Raw genomic sequence first — 20,905 nt, forward strand, 5'->3', positions numbered from 1 at the left:
AACATTTGGCTTACTTATATCCTGCCTCTCTCAAGGCTAACTCTTAGATAGACTAATGGTACTCTATGTTGTCAATGTTCCTGACCTGCAGAGTCTGAAACAGTGCGCTTTTATAGAGGACATTCATGCAGTTTGTTGGATGCCTCTATTTTTTTGTGTATGTAACCCTGCTTGTTGGCCTCTAGATCGGAGATGTGCAGATGAGGCCGGTGGAACAAATGTCATAGCAACAGAGCAGGAAGTTAAGCAACTGGAGGAGCCGATAGAGCCAGGCAGCAAGCGCCATTGTGACGACTTCTTAGCGACCTCTGCTGGGCAACGACAAAAACAAACAAACTAGTGTTCAACTGGATTTGGACTGAAGGAATCGGTTTGAGGAGGTGAGGAGGAGGCTGTGTGTGGTGGAGTAATATCTGGTCTGGAGATGAGAGGATGGGCAGGTACTCTTAACCACTACTGAATTACTGTGAGTGCTGCTACAACATGGGTTTTGGTGTATTGCTCTGGCAGCCTTGTTTCAAAATGAAGCCACATCAAACTTAGGAGAAGAAAAGAGGGTTGTTGCTCCTGTGCTTATGTGAGTCATCTATTCTACATGACCAGACAGACAGACAGACCGACCGACCGGACGGACGGACGAGTATGCCATCAATTGCACATAAAAAAAAAATGTAGGTCATATTACATATATGTTTAAAATGATGGAACAAAACACTGCTATTTGTATTATTTTTTATATAAATATTTTAACTTTGATTATTGGTAGATTTGGATAATATGCTGTACCCTCTAACCATAGACGCTCGATCCATTTTTACTATTTTGACATGTTTTTAATAACAAGCAGATTTGGTTAGCCTGTTATGTATCAAGTAAGTCCCACTTGTACGTTTTTCAAAACCTATGCCAACCATCACCAATCAACAAATGTGTATAAGGGACAGTCAAGCATGATTACGCAACCATCACTTTGGACCAAGTGTATTTCCCCACTCCATAAATCAACCATATGAGATAGGCCTAGATTCAATCAGATCAATTGTTAAGCGGCAATAGCCGACATGTGCATAGGTGATGTTTTGGGGGTGTTGGAGGTGTAACTGCGTTGGAGTTGTCAAAATCGGTGAGCAGCTGCTCTTTATTATTGTCACGAAGCCACACCTGCCGGGAGATGCTTGTGGATTTGACAGCTCTAACACAGGTCCACCTCCGACACTTTCAAAACATAAGTTTTACAGATGTCAGCTAAAGCGGATTTGATTGAATAAGGCCCTTAAATTGTTTTGCACCATAGAGATAGATAGAGGACTCATCTTTGTATCTGTGATAGCATGGGCCACGCCACTGAGGCTTAGTAAATTCTCTTCTTCATGATTGGCTGATCCCTCCTGATGACCCGGTTGGACATGACTCCAACAGGGTCACCAGGAGGAATCAGCCAATGAAGTTGGAAGTCCCACACATTTGACGACATTAAAATGGTGGAAGGCCTCAATGGCGCTGCCCATGCTAATATGACCTTTTGGCCACTAGAGGCCTTTGTCATTCTCTATGTTTTGACTTTGGATCCATTTGGAGGAGCATAAAGAAAACACTGGCATCTTGTCTCGAGGAAGTTACTAACTCATGAGTGCACATGTATACTTTCCCCCAAGTGTGTACTTGTATGATACAGTAGATATTTCTCAATAAAATGAAATAAGAATTGTCAAAGGTGGCCTCTGTTTTGTGTGCCATTATTTGTTTTCGTCATGTGTTTTCTTCTTATTGATGACACTTTACTGTCAAATTCTATCCAAATAGACCTAAACTCGTAGAGCTATTAAGTTCATTGAACAAATATCAACTAGATGGCATAATCTTGGACAGGTTTATAAACGAAACACCTCTGAATATGTTTTTCTAAGGAACCTCTGTCTGTAGTGGTGTTTGTGACACCACCTACTGGTGATTGTAAAAACCTGGCACACCCTTTGGACTTTGAGTCAGTTGGCTTTTTTATTTTTACTTTACACAACATGACAGGAGTTGTACAGTATTTATCCTACTCCAATGACAATATCCTGATTATTTTGAGGTTTTATAATACTTGACATAATTATGCCTGATTAAATTTCCTTTCAAACATTTTATTTTAGTATTCTTTTAATATACAGTATATCAAATAAATGTTGATATACTGTATAATTTACAATCATTTTACAATGGTAACTTATCATTTATGAGTCACGGAACGTAACCCTTTGTCAGATTGCAATGAATATTTTACATAATATATAATATGTAGCCAAACAACCAGTTCTAAGATCATTGACTTAGATTATCCATTGCAACATGTGGCATATTATATATATTTTTTTTTACGTGACATAATACCAAAGCTCAGACAGTGCAACATATGGACATGTTAGTTAAGGTCTATTCGTCATGTTTACCACTACCCACTCCTCATCATATTCCATTCTGATGACTCAAAACAGAGGTAGGTAAGCTTCTTGGATGTAAAATATCAATTTTGTGTATTTGTTTTCACATTATTGACTATAATAGTGTTCAAAAAAGGTCTTGACATTCACTTGGAGAACAAGCCACATCCCCATTGATGAATCTGTAATACTGTATAAGTCTCAAGTGACACCAATAGTGGTCAGTTCTTGAGGCCACAGACAGTCCACAGTTTGGTTTCCAGCCCCAATGTGAATCAAGCTCGACATACAGAGTGAACCCTCACCTGGCTCTCCAAGCCTATCATAGTCCCTACCTCACAGGCACAGAGGCCATCAGTAGGGAGAGTCAGTATCAGAGGTTTGTCTGAATGTGAAGCTTCTCTGGTAGAGGAGCAAAGCAGCTGATGACTGCTATGTTTGGGTATGTCTGTCCTCCCATCCCCAGGTAGTATGGTACTTTTGACTTCTCATTCTCCGGTGAATAGGGGGCGATTAACTTTACTAATCTCTCGGGGGAGGAAGACAAAACTTTTATGAAACATAGCAAAAAGGACACAAAAATTGAATTTTGTCCAACACCTTAGCATAGCCATTACACCAGAACCTCTTGAGGAGGTTGCAGGTGTTGTACTAAAGTTGCAATAATGCTATAGGTAGGTAGATGAATAGAGAGAGAGAGAGATTGAGAGAGAGAGAGACTGACAGATGAGTATATAGTAATTCAGTATCTCATGGAATAAGCCAGGCAGAACCCACAGTATAAGAAGAGCTCTGAGGGGGATCCAGATGATGGATGCCATGGCGATGACCCAGCCAATCCCCTGAGCCCACGGGGGATACACGTAGTCCTCATAGCAGGCTGGTTTAAACTGGATGATTGTGAACACCAGGATCCCCTGTTGCACAAGAGGAGAGAGAGGGATGATGAAATACATTTATCAATTGCATTCAAAGTATTCCTACTCTCAAACCTGGATGTGCCCATGTCATGGAACTTCCTTCTGAAACTTCTCAGTCTATTCTTGTTCTCAGAAATGAAGGCTATTCCATGCAGGAAATTGCTAAGAAACTGAAGATCTCATACAACGCTGTGTTCTACTCCCTTCACAGAACAGCACAAACTGGCTCTAACCAGAATAGAAAGAGGAGTGGGAGGCCCCGGTGCACAACTGACTGAGCAAGAGGACAAGTACATCATAGTGTCTAGTTTGAGAAACAGACACCTCACAAGTCCTCAACTGGCAGCTTCATTAAATAGTACCCGCAAAACACCAGTCTCAACGTCAACAGTGAAGAGGCGACTCCGGGATGCTGGCCCTCTAGGCAGAGTTGCAAAGAAAAAGCCATATCTCAGACTGGCCAATAAAAATAAAAGATTAAGATGTGCAAAAGAACAGACACTGGACAGAGGAACTCTGCCTAGAAGGCCAGCATCCCGGAGTCACCTCTTCACTGTTGACGTGAAGGAAGGCCAGTTTTATTGCTTCTTTAACTAGAACAACAGTTTTCAGCTGTGCTAACATATTTGCATAAGGGTTTTCTAATGATCAATTAGCCTTTTAAAATTATAAACTTAGATCAGCTAACACCACATATCATTGGAACACAGGAGTGATGGTTGCTGATAATGGGCCTCTGTACGCCCATGTAGATATTCCCTAAAAAAAATTGCTGATTCCAGCTACAAGTAATTTACAACATTAACAATGTCTACACTGCATTTCTGATCAATTTGATGTTATTTTAAATGGTCAAAAACTGTGCTTTTCTTTCAAAAACAAGGAAATTTAAGTGACCCCAAACTTTTGAACGGTAGTGTTAATACACATACACTTTTTTTTGGAATATCCTTTCCTTTATTATTCCCCACAAACCCTACCACCCCTATCCCCAATTGGAGTAAACTAATAAACAACAACACATTTGGGCTTCTACTTCCAGCTTATACATACTATACACATTTTACAGACACAATCTATTTTACAATAGTTATATTTTGTTTGTTTTTAGTCCTGGCCTTCCTCTATTTCTGATGTCCATCCAGTTTGATTTCTATTTGCCATATATTTGTAACTGTGCTATTTCACAAAAGTTCTGAACCTATATACATTTTACTTAGAGTTAGCAATCTAGTTAGTTAATTAGTTTTGATTTTCCACTTCCTCATGTGTTGAACACCAAATGAATAATCCTATGATATTAGTTAGTGCACATGTAACGGATGTGAAATGGCTAGCTAGTTAGCGGGTACGCGCTACTAGCGTTTCAATCAGTTACGTCACTTGCTCTGAAACCTAGAAGTAGTGTTGCACCTTGCTCTGCAAGGGCCGTGGCCTTTGTGGAGCGATGGGTAACGATGCTTCGTGGGCGACCGTTGTTGATGTGTGCAGAGGGTCCCTGGTTCGCGCCCGTGTCGGGGCGAGGGGACGTTATACTGTTACATTGATGCTGTTGACCCGGATCACTGGTTGCTGCGGAAAAGGAGGAGGTTGAAAGGGGGGTGAGTGTAACGGATGTGAAATGGCTAGCTAGTTAGCGGGTATGCGCTACTAGCGTTTCAATCAGTTACGTCACTTGCTCTGAAACCTAGAAGTAGTGTTGCACCTTGCCCTGCAAGGGCCGCGGCTTTTGTGGAGCGATGGGTAACGACGCTTCGTGGGTGACTGTTGTTGATGTGTGCAGAGGGTCCCTGGTTCGCGCCCGTGTCGGGGCGAGGGGACGGTTTAAAGTTATACTGTTACACACATAAAGATGTACAGTGCCTCCAGAAAGTATTAATACCCAATGTTCCCTCAATTTTTTTCTGGTGCAGAGCGTAAATTTCAACATTGTGAAAATTCTGTGGAACTTCAAGCGCGTATTTACTGTGAACACTGAGGCTGTACCTGCTTTCAGTTACAGTTTCAGTGGTCAAGTAGGATACGATGGCTATTTGATCCTAATGTAGGCCTACCAGAGTGGCCTACCATTAAAAACAATGGCCAGTGTGTGGTGTTGAATGTAGGCCTACATTTCATGAGACTTTTGGAGAGAAAAGAATACAGGGCTTGATATTAACCTGTTTATCCACTTTTTGTGTTGTTTGATGCAAGATACCACTTTACAAAATAAAATGCATTATTCCCTTACTATTATCACAGAGAATCAGACAAATGATGCTCCCCTCTGTCTATTGCCTACTTAGCTTATTCAAAACTGTCTCAAAATACAAAAACTGCCTCTTTAAGACAAAAAAAGATCTTTACCAGACTTGCTTTTCAAAGATGTCAAGAAATGTACACATTTTGTGCTCTGTAGGAAACAATCACTCTCCCATTCCTGACTACAAGTGCATGTCCGAGAAAAAAAACAAGCCATGAGGTTGAAAGAATTGTACGTAGAGTTTCAAGACAGGATTGTGTCGAGGCACAGATCTGGAGAAGGGTGCACATTTTTTTTTGCCATCATTGAAGCTCCCCAAGAACACAGTGGCCTCCATCATTCTTAAATGGAAAAAGTTTGGAACCACCAAGACTCTTCCTAGAGCTGGCCGCTTGGCCAAACTGAGCAATCGGGGGAGAAGGGCTTTGGTCAGGGAGGTGACCACGAACCCGATGGTCACTCTGACAGAGCTCCAGAGTTCCACTGTGGACAAGGGAGAACCTTCCAGAAGGACAACCATCTCTGCAGCACTCCACCAATCAGGCCTTTATGGTAGAGTGGCCAGACGGAAGCCACTCCTCAGCAAAAGGCATATGATAGCCAGCTTGGAATTTGCCAAAAGCCACCTAAAGAACTCCCAGACAATGAGAAACAACATTATCTGGTCTGATGAAACTATGATTGAACTCTTTGGCCTGAATGCCAAGCGTCATGTTTGGAGGAAACCTGGCACCATCCCTACGGTGACGCATGGAGGTGGCAGCATAATCCTGTGGGGAGGTTTTTTCAGTGGCAGGGACTGGGAGACTAGTCAGGATCAAGAGAAAGTTGAACGGAGCAAAGTACAGAGAGATCCTTGATGAAAACCTGCTCCAGAGCACTCAGGACATCAGACCTGGGCGAAGGTTCACCTTCAAACAGGACAACGACGCTAAGCACACAGCCAAGACAACACAGGAGTGGCTTCGGGACAAGTCTCTGAATGTCCTTGAGTGGCCCAGCCAGAGGTCGGACTTGAACCCAGTCTAACATCTCTGGAGAGACCTGAAAATAGCTGTGCAGCGACGTTCCCCATCCAACCTGACAGAGCTTGAGAGGATCTGCAGAGAAGAATGGGAGACTCCCCCATTATGGGGTATTGTGTGTAGATTGATGGGGGAAAAAACAATATAATCAATTTTAGAATAACGCTGTAACGTAACAAAATGGGTAAAAAGTTAAGCGGTCTGAATACTTTCCGAATGCACTGTATATAGGGGTGTGCCTTTACAAATCACTTCCAATTATTTGAATTTACCACAGGTAGACTCCAATCAAGTTGTAGAAACATTGAGGATGATCAATGGAAACAAGATGCACCTGAGCTCAATTTTGAGTCTCATAGCAAAGGGTCTGAATATCCCTCTCCTCGCGTCCTCTCCTCCGTAACCTTTCAAAAGGAGGCCAGAGAGGACAGAGGAGAGAGGACACAGGAGTTGACGGAATCTAATTGAGAAAAGGCCATGGACTGTTCTCCATGTTCCCAACCGGAATGCGGTAGTGTACAGTGCCATGCAAAACTATTCATCCCCCTTGGCGTTTTTTCTATTTTGTTGCATTACAACCAGTCATTTAAATTGAAAAAAATAACTTGTTCCAAAAAAAAAATATTTAAAAATAAGAAAAGTATTCACCCCCTTTGCTATGAAGCCCCTAAATAAGATCTGGTGCAACCAATTTCCTTCAGAAGTTACATAATTAGTTAAATAAAGTCCACCTGTGTGCAATTCAAGTGTCGCATAATCTGTCACATGATCTCAGTATATATACATACACACATGTTCTGAAAGGTCCCAGAGTCTGCAACGCCATTAAGCAAGGGGCACCACCAATAAAGCAACACCGTGAAGACCAAGGAGCTCTCCAAACAGGTCAGGGACAAAGTTGTGGAGAAGTACAGATCAGGGTTGGGTTATTAAAAAATATCAGAAACTTTGAACATCCCACTGAACACCATTAAATCCATTTTTCAAAAATGGAAAGAATATGGCACCACAACAAACCTGCCAAGAGAGGACCGCCCACCAAAACTCACAGACCAGGCAAGGAGGGCATTAATCAGAGAGGCAACAAAGAGACAAAAGATAACCCTGAAGGAGATGCAAAGCTCCACAGCTGAGATTGAAGTCCATAGGATCACTTTAAGCCGTACACTCCACAGAGCTGGGCTTTACGGAAGAGTGGCCAGAAAAAGCCATTGCTTAAAGAAAAAAATAAGCAAACATGTTTTGTGTTCGCCAAAAGGCATGTGGGAGACTCCACAAAAATATGGAAGAAGGTACTCTGGTCAGATGAGACTAAAATGTTGCTTTTTGGCCATCAAGGAAAACGTTATGTCTGGCGCAAACCCAACACCTCTCATCACCCTGAGAACACCGTCCAGGGACAGGGAAACTGGTCAGAATTGAAGGAATGATGGATGTTAACGGGATCGATTTGACAACAGCCAGTGAAAGTGCATGGCGCCAAATTCAAACAACAGAAATCTCATAATTAAAATTCCTCAAACATAAAAGTATTATACACCATTTTAAAGATAAACTTGTTGTTAATCCCACCACAGTGTCCGATTTCAAAAAGGCATTACAACGAAAGCATACCATGTGATTATGTTAGGTCAGCACCTAGTCACAAAAAAACACAGCCATTTTTCCAGCCAAAGAGAGGAGTCACAAAAAGCAGAAATAGAGATAAAATGAATCACTAACCTTTGATGATTTTCATCAGATGACACTCATAGGACTTCATGTTACACAATGCATGTATGTTTTGTTCGATAAAGTTCATATTTATATCCAAAAATCTCAGTTTACATTGGCGCGTTATGTTCAGTAATGTTTTGCTTCCAAAACATCTGGTGATTTTGCAGAGAGCCACATCAATTTACAGAAATACTCATCATAAATGTTGATGAAAATACAAGTGTTATACATGGAATTATAGATCCACTTCTCCTTAATGCAACCGCTGTGTCAGATTTCAAAAAAACTTTACGGAAAAAGCACACCATGCAATAATCTGAGTACGGCGCTCAGACACAAAAACAAGCCATAGAGGTACCCGCCATGTTGTGGAGTCAACAGAAGTCAGAAATAGCATTATAAATATTCACTTACCTTTGATGATCTTCATCAGAATGCACTCCCAGGAATCCCAGTTCCACAATAAATGTTTGTTTTGTTCGATAAAGTTCATCATTTATGTCCAAATACCTCCTTTTTGTTTGCGCGTTTGGTTCGCGCGACGAAAAGTCAAAAAGTTCTGTTGTATAGAATCAATCTTTAGGATGTTTTTAACATAAATCTTCAATAATGTTTCAACCGGAGAATTCCTTTGTCTTTAGAAATGCAATAGAACGCAGCTAACTCTCACGGGCGCGCTAGAGACTGAGCTCATGGCAGTATGCCAGACCTCTGGTTGAAAAAACTCTCATTCTCTCCCCCTTCACAGTAGAAGCCTCAAACAAGGTTCTAAAGACTGTTGACATCTAGTGGAAGCCTTAGGAAGTGCAATCGGACCAAATGCACACTGTATCTTGGATAGGCAAAGAGTTGAAAAACTACAAACCTCAGATTTCCCACTTCCTGGTTGGATTTTTTCTCAGGTTTTTGCCTACCATATGAGTTATGTTATACTCACAGACATCATTCAAATAGTTTTAGAAACTTCAGAGTGTTTTCTATCCACATCTACTAATAATATGCATATCTTAGCTTCTGGGCCTGAGTAGCAGGCAGTTTACTCTGGGCACCTTATTCATCCAAGCTACTCAATACTGCCCCCCAGCCATATTATTAAAAGACTCCTTTCGAAACCCCCACTTCTCTTTATATAGTTCCTTTCGAAACACCCACCCCTTTTGACACCCCAATTTTTCCTGAAAGATGCGCCACAGATAGAACAATGAGACAAAACAAGCGGGAAGGTACGTCAACTAGCGCAATGTTTGTCATTTAATATTTAAAACAGATAGAACAATGAGACAGATATTTCAACGGATGTATAAATGTGATGCATCAGCTTGGCGTTTCCACTCACTACCAAATATGGTAGCGAGAGGAAGCCCAGTGGTCGACAATGGGAGAAGATTGAACAAGATGGATTTTGGTCAACATTCTGCTAATTTTTTGTTGTTGTATTTAACCTTTATTTAACTAGGCAAGTCAGTTCAGAACAAATTCTTATTTACAATGACGTCCTACCCCGGCCAAACCCGGACGACGCTGGGTCAATTGTGCACCGCCCTATGGGACTCCCAATAACAGCTGGATGTGGTACAGCCTGGATTCAAACCAGAGACTGTAGTGATGCCTCTTGCATTGAAATGCAGTGCCTTAGACCACCGTGCCACTCGGGAGCGATTTATAATCAATGAAACATTTGATCTCAATATAGTTTCCGGTTCCCAAAACTATAATCTGTTATTAACAGAGTGGACTAAGTTGTATAGACTTTACCCTTTGCTAAAGTAAAAAAAAAATGCGTTGTTTAGGAGTGCAAAGGCGAATTTAGTTATTGCACACGCGCACTTCACAGAGTAGGCGTTCCGTAACGGAAATTAGCAAATGTGTTCTAGAACACGCCAATAGGATCTCGCTAGCTTGTGCTTGGTTCTGCCCACCTCCTTGCTTGTTCTGCCCACTATGACGCATTTGATTCCGTTTGAAACGACAGGCTGTGGTCTATCTTGGTTTAATTATACAACTCTTTGGATTGTCATTCTGCAACGCACTGAGAGATGTCATATCAGTAGATGGCAGCATAGAGACCCTGAGGGATGACTGCTCTGAGAGATGACGTCGCAGCTGGACCCCTCTTGTTTTGAGGTCGGCCGAGGTGAAATCCCGGGGGACCTCTTCTCTCATAATGATAGGGGCGGGGCAGGTAACGGCTTCGAAGACGAGAGAAATCGGTCTGTTACGTTGGGTTTTTATTGTCGGTTGTGTTGCAACAGATTTGTAGGCGACCTAGGCACTTGGTTTGGGATCCGTGTTTTTAAATAACATGGGTAATTGCCACACAGTTGGACCAAATGAGGCCCTTGTGGTTTCAGGTACGTAACGTTAAATTACATTCATCTTCAACTTTGGGAATTGTAATTTAACGTTAGTTAACTACTTTCACCTCTTATTTACACAGTGCCACGCACATTGCAGCGTTATTCACAATGGATAACCTCATTTTGTCATTAGCTACGAATTCAGATGCTGCTCTGGCTTTCGATCGGTGGCTATATTTTATTTTGGCTTCCAGCTAACGTTTTTTGTGTTGATTTCAATATGCCACACTTCTCCTAACCACCATATGATTGTAAACAACACAACGTTACATCGCATTTATGCTGATATGAATAAGGGATCGTGTTCAACCAAGTCATTGATGCGATTTTCTAGTTTGGGAAATAGGAACGTTGTGATTATGAATGACGGTATCCGAGTCGTGAGGGAAGGGAGTATGATAGTGGGGGGATGCATATTACCGTATGTCAGGCCCATATATTCATACCACAAATGTCAGGCCAGATTGCATAATACAGATGAAATTATATGAAATTTGGCCTGATATGTTATAGCCTCAGTGATTGCAACTAATGGAGTATTACCCATGAAATACCTATAAATACAACTCTAAACGTAATATAACTAACATAGGATATAAAAAACAAGGACATATTAATCAGTTATTAATAGGTTGTAATAACTGTTGGACAGATATAGCTAGTCTATCTTAAACTGTAGCCTTCTATTTGCTGAGTGGCAGTATGGGAGAGAGGTTGCAGTGACATGTGAAACCTGAACAAGCCAATGGAATTTGTGGAAGTAGGCCTAATGTGCTCTAGGCTATCTCATCTGTATGAGTTGAGTTAGAAACATTACAGATGTAGCGTTAGGTATTTTAAGGTCTGGGAACTAGAGCTGGGTATTGCCAGGGATCTCACAATAGGATATTATCACGATACTTAGGTGCTGATACTTGTATCACGATTCTCACATTCTATATGTATTGCTATTCGATACTGTGATTTTATTGCGATTCGATGTTCTAAACATATTACTCACCATATGTCTGCTGCAGAGGGACAAGAAAGAGCCATGAGAAAACAACTTTTGATTTTGATCAGTCATGGAAATAAAAGTGCTGAAAACAAATTGGCTCCCTGTTTAAAAAGAAAATGGAGAACAAGCAATGAAGGAAAAATACTGGGGTTTTGGTGCAGATACAGGCAACTACCGCAAACATTATATTGAGAAATTATCAAAACGATAAGAAATTATAAATTCAAAAATGATATCCTGATTATGTAACCTTATCGACCCCCCCTTTCAGTCTTTGCAGACCCTGATCTGTAGCAGCATGACTGGATAACGGCAATTAAATGGAAGCCATGTTGCTACGTTTTGTTGTGTGTATGCCTAGAAAGATTACAATGCCATTTCAATTAGGCTATTTCAAGGATAGGCCTCAATTTGCTATTCAAGAGTAACTAGGCTGTGTTTGGTGTAACCCAGGAAATCGTAAGTCTTATTACATACAGCCGGGAAGAACTATTGGATATAAGAGCAATGTCAACTTACCAACATTACGACCAGGAATACGACTTTCCCGAAGCGGATCCTCTGTTTGGACAACCACCCAGGACAATGGATCGGATCCCAGTAGGCGACCCAAAACAACGGCGCCGCAGAAGGGGCAAACGGAGCGGCCTTCTGGTCAGGCTCTGTAGGCGGGCACATCGCTCACGAGTATACTACTCGCCAATGTCCAGTCTCTTGACAACAAGGTAGATGAAATTCGAGCAAGGGTTGCCTTTCAGAGAGACGTCAGAGATTGTAACATTCTCTGTTTCACGGAAACATGGCTCACTCGGGATACGTGTGGGCCCGGTTTCTTCACGCATTGCGCCGACAGAAACAAACATCTCTCTGGTAAGAAGAAGGGCGGGGGTGTATGCCTTATGATTAACGAGTCGTGGTGTGATCATAACAACATACAGGAACTCAAGTCCTTTTGTTCACCTGACCTAGAATTCCTTATGATCAAATGCCGACCGCATTATCTACCAAGAGAATTCTTTTAGATTATAATCAGCCGTGTATATCCCCCCCCAAGCAGACACCTCGACGGCCCTGAAAGAACTTCATTGGACTCTATGTAAACTGGAAACCACATATCCTGAGGCTGCATTTATTGTAGCTGTAACAAATCTGAAAACAAGGCTCCCTAAATTTTATCAGCATATCGAATGCGCGACACGGGCTGAAAGCATTCTGGATCATTGCTACTCTAACTTCCGCGACGCATACAAAGCCCTCCCTCGCCCTCCTTTCGGCAAATCTGACCACGACTCCATGTTGTTGCTCCCAGCCTATAGACAGAAACTAAAACAGGAAATGCCCGTGCTCAGGTCTGTTCAACGCTGGTCCGACCAATCTGATTCCACGCTTCAAGATTGCTTAGGTCACGTGGACTGGGATATGTTCCAAATAGCCTCAGACAACAACATTGATGTATATGCTGATTCGGTCAGCGAGTTTTTTAGCAAGTGCATCGGTGATGTTGTACCCACGGTGATTATTAAAACCTTCCCCAAGCAGAAACCGTGGATTGATGGCAGCATTCGCTCAAAACTGAAAGCGCGAACCACAGCTTTTAATCATGTCAAGGCAACCAGAAACATGACCAAATACAAACAGTGTAGCTATTCCCTCCGCAAGGCAATCAAACAAGCTAAGCGTCAGTATAGAGACAAAGTAGAGTCGCAATTCAACGGCTCAGACACGAGACGTATGTGGCAGGGTCTACAGTCAATCACGGATTACAAAAAGAAAACCAGCCCCGTCGCGGACCCCGACGTCTTGCTCCCAGACAACTTCTTTGCTCGCTTTGAGGACAATACAGTGCCACTGACACGGCCCGCTACCGGAACATGCGGGCTCTCCTTCACTGCAGCCAATGTGAGTAAAACATTTAAACATGTTAACCCTCGCAAGGCTTCCGGCCCAGGCGGCATCCCTAGCCGCATCCTCAGAGCATGCGCAGATCAGCTGGCTGGTGTGTTTAATCCCTATCCCAGTCGGCTGGTCCCACATGCTTCAAGAGGGCCACCATTCTTCCTGTTCCCAAGAAAACAAAGGTAACGGAGCTAAACGACTATCACCCCGTAGCACTCACTTCCGTCATCAAGAAGGGCTTTGAGAGACTAGTCAAGGATCATATCACTTCCACCCTACCTGACACCCTAGACCCACTCCAATAGACCCACAGACGACACAATCACACTGCCCTAAACCATCTGGACAAGAGGAATAACTATGTAAGAATGCTGTTCATCGATTACAGCTCAGCATTTAACACCATAGTACCCTCCAAACTCGTCATTAAGCTCAAGACCCTGGGTCTCGACCCCGCCCTGTGCAACTGGGTCCTGGACTTTCTGACGGGCCGCCCCCAGGTGGTGAGGGTAGGAAACAACATCTCCACCCCGCTGATCCTCAACACTGGGGCCCCACAAGGGTGCGTTCTCAGCCCTCTCCTGTACTCCCTGTTCACCCATGACTGCATGGCCATGCACGCCGGTGAGGGCCCTCGGAGTGTGGTGTCAGGAAAATAACCTCATACTCAACGTCAACAAAACAAAGGAGATGATCGTGGACTTCAGGAAACAGCAGAGGGAGCACCCCCCTATCCACATCGACGGGACAGTAGTGGAGAAGGTGTAAAGTTTTAAGTTCCTCAGTGTACACATCACGGACAAACTGAAATGGTCCACCCACACAGACAGCGTGGTGAAGAAGGCGTAACAGCGCCTCTTCCATCTCAGGAGGCTGAAGAAATTTGGCTTGTCACCGAAAACACTCAAACTTTTACAGATACACAATCGAGAGCGTCCTGTCGGGCTGTATCACCACCTGGTACGGCAACTGCTCCGCCCACAACCGTAAGGCTCTCCAGAGGGTAGTGAGGTCTGCACAACGCATCACCGGGGGCAAACTACCTGCCCTCCAGGACAACAACCACCCGAGCCACTGCCTGTTCACCCCGCTATCATCCAGAAGGCGAGGTCAGTACAGGTGCATCAAAGCTGGGACCGAGAGACTGAAAAACAGCTTCTATCTCAAGGCCATCAGACTGTTAAATAGCCATCAATAGCCGGCCTCCACCCAGTACCCTGCCCCGAACGTAGTCACTGTCACTAGCCGGCTACCACCCGGTTTCTCAACCCTGCACCTTAGAGACTGCTGCCTTATGTACATAGACATGGAATCACTGGTCACTTTAATAATGTTTACATACGGATTTACTAATTTCATGTGTATATACTCTGACATTGCTCATCCTAATATTTATATATTTCCTAATACTTTTACTTTTAGATGTGTTTATTGTTGTGAATTATTAGATACTACTGCGCTGTTGGACCAAGGAACACAAGCATTTCACTACACCCGCAGTAACATATGCTAAATATGTTGATGTTATTTTATTTGAAATTCTTGTTGATTCAAGAAAATGTTAGGTTATTTACTGTGGTGGTGGTTCATGAAAGCAATGATTCTTTAATTCCCTCTCAGGCCTAAAATACTTTAGGCAAACAGCATTTCCTTAGATTTGGAAGGGATATTGCACAATCACATCCCAGCTAGCACATTTGGTTCCTTGGAAGTTGTGGGAACGTATGTTTTTGGTTTTCCATTGGTTTTGGGAACAAGCCATACGTTTCCTGACAGGTAAAACTGAGAACTGAAGTGAAAATTTCACCTGTTCTGGGAACGTTAATCTTTAGGTTGCAGGGAGGTTATTTGAACGTTTTTGTAACGGCAGTCTAGCTCTTCCTCCTCCTCGGACGAGGAGAGGAGAGAAGGATCGGAGGACCAATGTGCAGCGTGGTAATTTTCCATGAATTTAATAAACACAAAGACAAGATACTGACAAACTAATACAAAACAACAAACGACCGTGAAGCTACAAACAAAAGTGCAATACACAAGCTACTAATGTTAGACATAGACACTATACAAAATAACAAACGAACTAACCGTCACAGTCCTAGCTGGTGCAGACAAAACACAAAGACAGGAAACACGAAAACACTTGAACAAACTACAAAACAATAAACGAAGTAGACAGACCTGAACAAACGAACTTACATAAGAACACGAAGAACGCACGAAACAGGAACAGACTACCTAAAACGAACGAACAAACGAAACAGTCCCGTGTGGTATACACAGACACAGGAACACTCACCCACCCCAACTCACGCCCTGACCAACTAAATGTAACAGTATAACTTTAGTACGTCCCCTCGCCCCGACACGGGCGCGAACCAGGGACCTTCTGCACACATCAACAACAGTCACCCACGAAGCGTCGTTACCCATCGCTCCACAAAAGCCGCGGCCCTTGCAGAGCAAGGTGCAACCCTACTTCTAGGTTTCAGAGCAAGTGACGTAACTGATTGAAACGCTACTAGCGCGTACCCGCTAACTAGCTAGCCATTTCACATCCGTTACACTCACCCCCCTTTCAACCTCCTCCTTTTCCGCAGCAACCAGTGATCCGGGTCACGGCACCAATGTAACAGTATAACTTTAGTACGTCCCCTCGCCCCGACACGGGCACGAACCAGGGACCTTCTGCACACATCAACAACAGTCACCCACGAAGCGTCGTTACCCATCGCTCCACAAAAGCCACGGCCCTTGCAGAGCAAGGGGCAACACTACTTCTAGGTTTCAGAGCAAGTGACGTAACTGATTGAAACGCTACTAGCGCGTACCCGCTAACTAGCTAGCCATTTCACATCCGTTACATAAACACATACAAAAACAACAGAAAACAGGTCAGGAACGTGACAGTTTTACTGTGGTTCCCTGAAAGTTTTCCCAGGAAGTTTTATTCATGTTTTCCTTATTGAAAACACTGAATGTTTCAATAAGACTTTTAATAACACTGCTAGCTTAGTTTTGGTTAAAGCTACAATATGTAACTTTTTGGGATACCTGACCAAATTCACATAGAAATGTGACTTATAGATCTGTCATTCTCATTGAAAGCAAGTCTAAGAATTGGTAGATTATTTTCTTTGTGCGCTATTTCTATTTCTATTTCTTTTTAAGTGGGAGAACTTGCACAATTGGTGGCTGACTAAATACTTTTCTGCCCCACTGTATACAGTTGAAGTCGGAAGTTTACATACACCTTAGTCAAATACATTTAAACTCCGTTTTTCACAATTCCTGACATTAAAATCCTAGTAAAAATTCCCTGTCTTAGGTCAGCTAGGATCACCACTTTATTTGAAGAATGTGAAATGGCAGAATAATAGTAGAAATAATTATTTATTTCAGCTTTTATTTCTTTCATCACATTCCCAGTGGGTCAGAAGTTTACATACACTCAATTAGTATTTGGTAGCCATTTTGCAAGTATGATTGGGGTCATTGTCCATTTGGAAGACCCATTTGCGGCCAAGCTTTAACTTCCTGACTGATGTCTTGAGATGTTGCCTCAATATATCCACATAATTGTCCTTCCTCATGATGCTATTTTGTGAAGTGCATCAGTCCCTCCTGTAGCAAAGCACCCCCACAACATGATGCATGTTCTTCGGCTTGCAAGCCTCCCCCTTTTTCCTCCAAACATAATGATGGTCATTATGGCCAAACAGTTCTATTTTTGTTTCATCAGACCAGAGGACATTTCTCCAAAAAGTACGACCTTTGTCCCCATGTGCATTTGCAAACCATAGTCTGGCTTTTTTTATGGCGGTTTTGGAGCAGTGGCTTCTTCCTTGCTGAGCGGCCTTTCAGGTTATGTCAATATTGGACTTGTTGTACTGTGGATATTAGAGGTCGACCGATTAATCGGAATGGCCGATTAATCGGGGCCGATTTCAAGTTTTCATAACAATCGGAAATCGGTATTTTTGGGCGCCGATTTGCCGATATTATTATTATTATTTATTTTTTTACATCTTTATTTAATCTTTTTTTAACTAGGCAAATCAAAGTCAGTTAAGAACACATTCTTATTTTCAATGACGGCCTAGGAACACGGGCAGAACGCCAGATTTTTAACCTTGTCAGCTCGGGGGATCCAATCTTGCATTGATTACATTGCACTCCACGAGGAGCCTGCCTGTTAGCGAATGCAGTAAGCTAAGGTAAGTTGCTAGCTAGAATTAAACTTATCTTATAAAAAACAATCAATCAATGACTGTCATTGCTCCAATGTGTACTTAACCATAAACATCAATGCCTTTCTTAAAATCAATACACAAGTATATATTTTTAAACCTGCATATTTAGCTAAAAGAAATCCAGGTTAGCAGGCAATATTAACCAGGTGAAATTATGTCATTTCTCTTGCGTTTATTGCACGCAGTCAGGGTATATGCAACAGTTTGGGCCGCCTGGCTCTTTGCGAACTAATTTGCCAGAACTTTACGTAATTATGACAACATTGAAGGTTGTGCAATGTAACAGGAATATTTAGACTCATGGATGCCACCCGTTAGATAAAATACGGAACGGAATAAACGTTTTGTTTTTGAGGTGATAGTTTCCGGATTAGTCAAAGGTATATGGTTTAGAGAGAAATAGTCGACGCGTTATAATTCCTGTAATAACTTGCGGCTGAATTTGAAAGGGGTTCCTTCGTTATTTTACCGTTCATGTCTTCCATAGAGAATGTCTTGATCTACTTCAAATAAGGTCTGTGTTTCGTGCAGGCTTAAACCGCCTCGACGTTTTCACGTGTAAATCTCACTAGGATAAGGTAACGTTTGTCAACATATTTTCATAAATCCAGTCTACAATTTTTTTTTTAATCTTCGCTTATATTTAGCCAATATTGATCAGAGTTACCTTGTCCTATGGATATCTACACAGTTATAAAATTGGCACGGTGATGTAAGCCTACACGAAACACAGACCTTATTTTAAGTGAATCTAAAAATAACCTATGGAATAAATGAAGGAACCGCTTTTCAGATTTTGCTAGGTGTCATGGGAATTATGACTCGCACTTTGGTTGTCAATTCTTACCATGCCCATTATTAAAATAGGATTTCCTGCATATAGAAATTAAAGTTTTTGTTTTCAACATTCATCACAGGTAACTTAAACTCTATTTTTATTCAAACAGTTGAGAGTATTTGTCTCCTAAGCAGACTCTTCAGTATCATTGTCACTTGAGAGCTGTGTGCGTGTGTGTATTTATGTATTATATTAAGTTAAAATAAAAGTGTTCATTGTTCATTCAGTATTGCAATTGTCATTATTACAAAAATGTGTGTGTGTGTATGATATATATATATATATATATTAAAAAAAAAATTTTTTAAATAAATCGGCCGATTAATCGGTATCAGCTTTTTTTGTCCTCCAATAATCGGTATCGGTATCGGCATTGAAAAATCATAATCGGTCGACCTCTACTCATAACCGCTACACACAGCCTACATCGTTATCACCATTATTAGCTAAGGTCATATTCAACATAGCTACTAGAACTAACACATTAGTAAACCTGTTACAATCAGGCAGTACAGTGTAGTCAGCAAGCAGTTACACCTGCGGGCCTGGTGCCAATAAATTAATAAAACCAAAAGCTTACCTTGACTTGGAAAAGTCCCAGTTTTGGATACCCACAGCCAGCTAGCTAACATAGCATCCCTCTCTGTTTGAGCCAGGTGTTTGAGTAGGCTAAACTAGCTAGCTACATTCGCTAGCTTGATTGGGTGGACAACTTGTCAGTTCATGCTGCAAGAGCTCTGATAGGTTGGAGGACGTCCTCCGGAAGTTGTCATAATTACTGTGTATGTCTATGGAAGGGGGAGAGAACCATGAGCCTCCTAGGTTTTGCATTGTCCTCCCAGTGGAGGACGGAAACTAGCTGTCCTCCGGCTACACCATGGTGCTACCCTACAAAGCGCTGTGGAGGCTACTGTAAACCTTCATTGCAAAACAGTTTGTTTTAATCAATTATTTGGTGACGTGAATGTATTTAGTATAGTTTTATCTAAAAAGGATAACTTTTAATGTTTCACTACTTTTATTTTCATGAAATTCACTGAGGATGGTTCTCCTCTGAGGAGCCTCCACTGTTCTCTACACTAAACTTGCTTTTTTTGTCACAAACTGAAATTAGGTGAACTACTAGAATTTTAGCAACCAGGGATTGGCGAAGAGATTTCTGCATAGTGCATGTTTAACTGATGATATTCTGTTCTCCATCCATTAGTCCATTGCACCACCAGGATGGAGCTAGCATGCAATGTTATTTTTAACTCATACAAAGCTGTTGATTTGAGTGTATTCAAAAATACCCCATTTCAAAGGAAACAAACTCTCATTAAGATCTGGTGAGGCCAACTAGTGTGCGCGGCCATCACACCTTAACACACAAGATAGAGGATAGAACATTTTGTTGACTCTGAGAACAGAATGTAAATGTAAATGTTTTTCAAAAACATTCTCAGAACACTATTTGAACTTTACTAATGTTGTCTGGTTTTTTCTTAAATTTTTTCTTAATGTTCTAAGAACATGACTTAAAATACAGTGGCTTGCGAAAGTATTTACCCCCTTGGCATTTTTCCTATTTTGTTGCCTTACAACCTGGAATTAAAATTGAATTTTTGGGGGGGTTGTAATCATTTCAGTTACACAACATGCCTACCACTTTGAAGATGCAAAATATTTTTCGTGAAACAAACAAGAAATAAGACAAAAAAACAGAAGACTTTAGCGTGCATAACTATTCACCCCCCCAAAGTCAATACTTTGTAGAGACACCTTTTGCAGCAGTTACAGCTGCAAGTCTCTTGGGATATGTCTATAAGCTTGGCACATCTCGCAAAAATTTAATTAAATGTAATCATGTTTGAACTTTAAGGAAACGTTCTGTTAAAGTAATGAAATAGCAATAAATTATGCATTTGCGCCATCTGAAAGGAAGCTATAGATTCTGAACAATGAAGGAAATGGCCAAATAATCGCATTGATATGAGCACTGTCCTATTAGTTTATTCACTCTTAAAAATACCTCATATCATAGCCTTTGAAGCCGACAACCAGGGTTGGAAATTCGGTTTTGTCATTGGCGGGTAAGAATGTATATTTCACCAGCCACGTGGCGGGTGGTCACACAGAGTATTTGGGAACAGTTTTGTTTTTATCCTAAGCCCACGTGTAGAAGTTGGTCGAATTGACAAGAAAGGCTACTAAGTATGACTTTGTACTTGTGTTTCTTGGCCAGTTACATCGTTTTGT

General features: G+C 41.8%; 2 protein-coding genes across 2 annotated transcripts in view; both read left to right on the forward strand.

Annotated features, from left to right (window-relative positions):
- LOC120057046 (dehydrogenase/reductase SDR family member 11-like) overlaps positions 1 to 1,717 on the forward strand; it is a 39,400-nt gene extending 37,683 nt beyond the window's left edge. Inside the window, exon 7 of the mRNA XM_039005425.1 lies at positions 186 to 1,717. Coding sequence (XP_038861353.1) covers positions 186 to 227 — 42 coding nt within the window. The 3' untranslated portion in view covers positions 228 to 1,717. The remainder of the gene's footprint in view (positions 1 to 185) is intronic.
- An 8,721-nt stretch (positions 1,718 to 10,438) lies between these two features.
- The window catches only part of LOC120057047 (flotillin-2a-like), a 40,273-nt gene continuing 29,806 nt past the window's right edge, over positions 10,439 to 20,905 (forward strand). Inside the window, exon 1 of the mRNA XM_039005426.1 lies at positions 10,439 to 10,680. Coding sequence (XP_038861354.1) covers positions 10,632 to 10,680 — 49 coding nt within the window. The 5' untranslated portion in view covers positions 10,439 to 10,631. The remainder of the gene's footprint in view (positions 10,681 to 20,905) is intronic.

This window comes from Salvelinus namaycush, chromosome 12, assembly GCF_016432855.1.
Source record: "Salvelinus namaycush isolate Seneca chromosome 12, SaNama_1.0, whole genome shotgun sequence".
In the NCBI taxonomy this organism is placed as follows: Eukaryota; Metazoa; Chordata; class Actinopteri; order Salmoniformes; family Salmonidae; genus Salvelinus; species Salvelinus namaycush.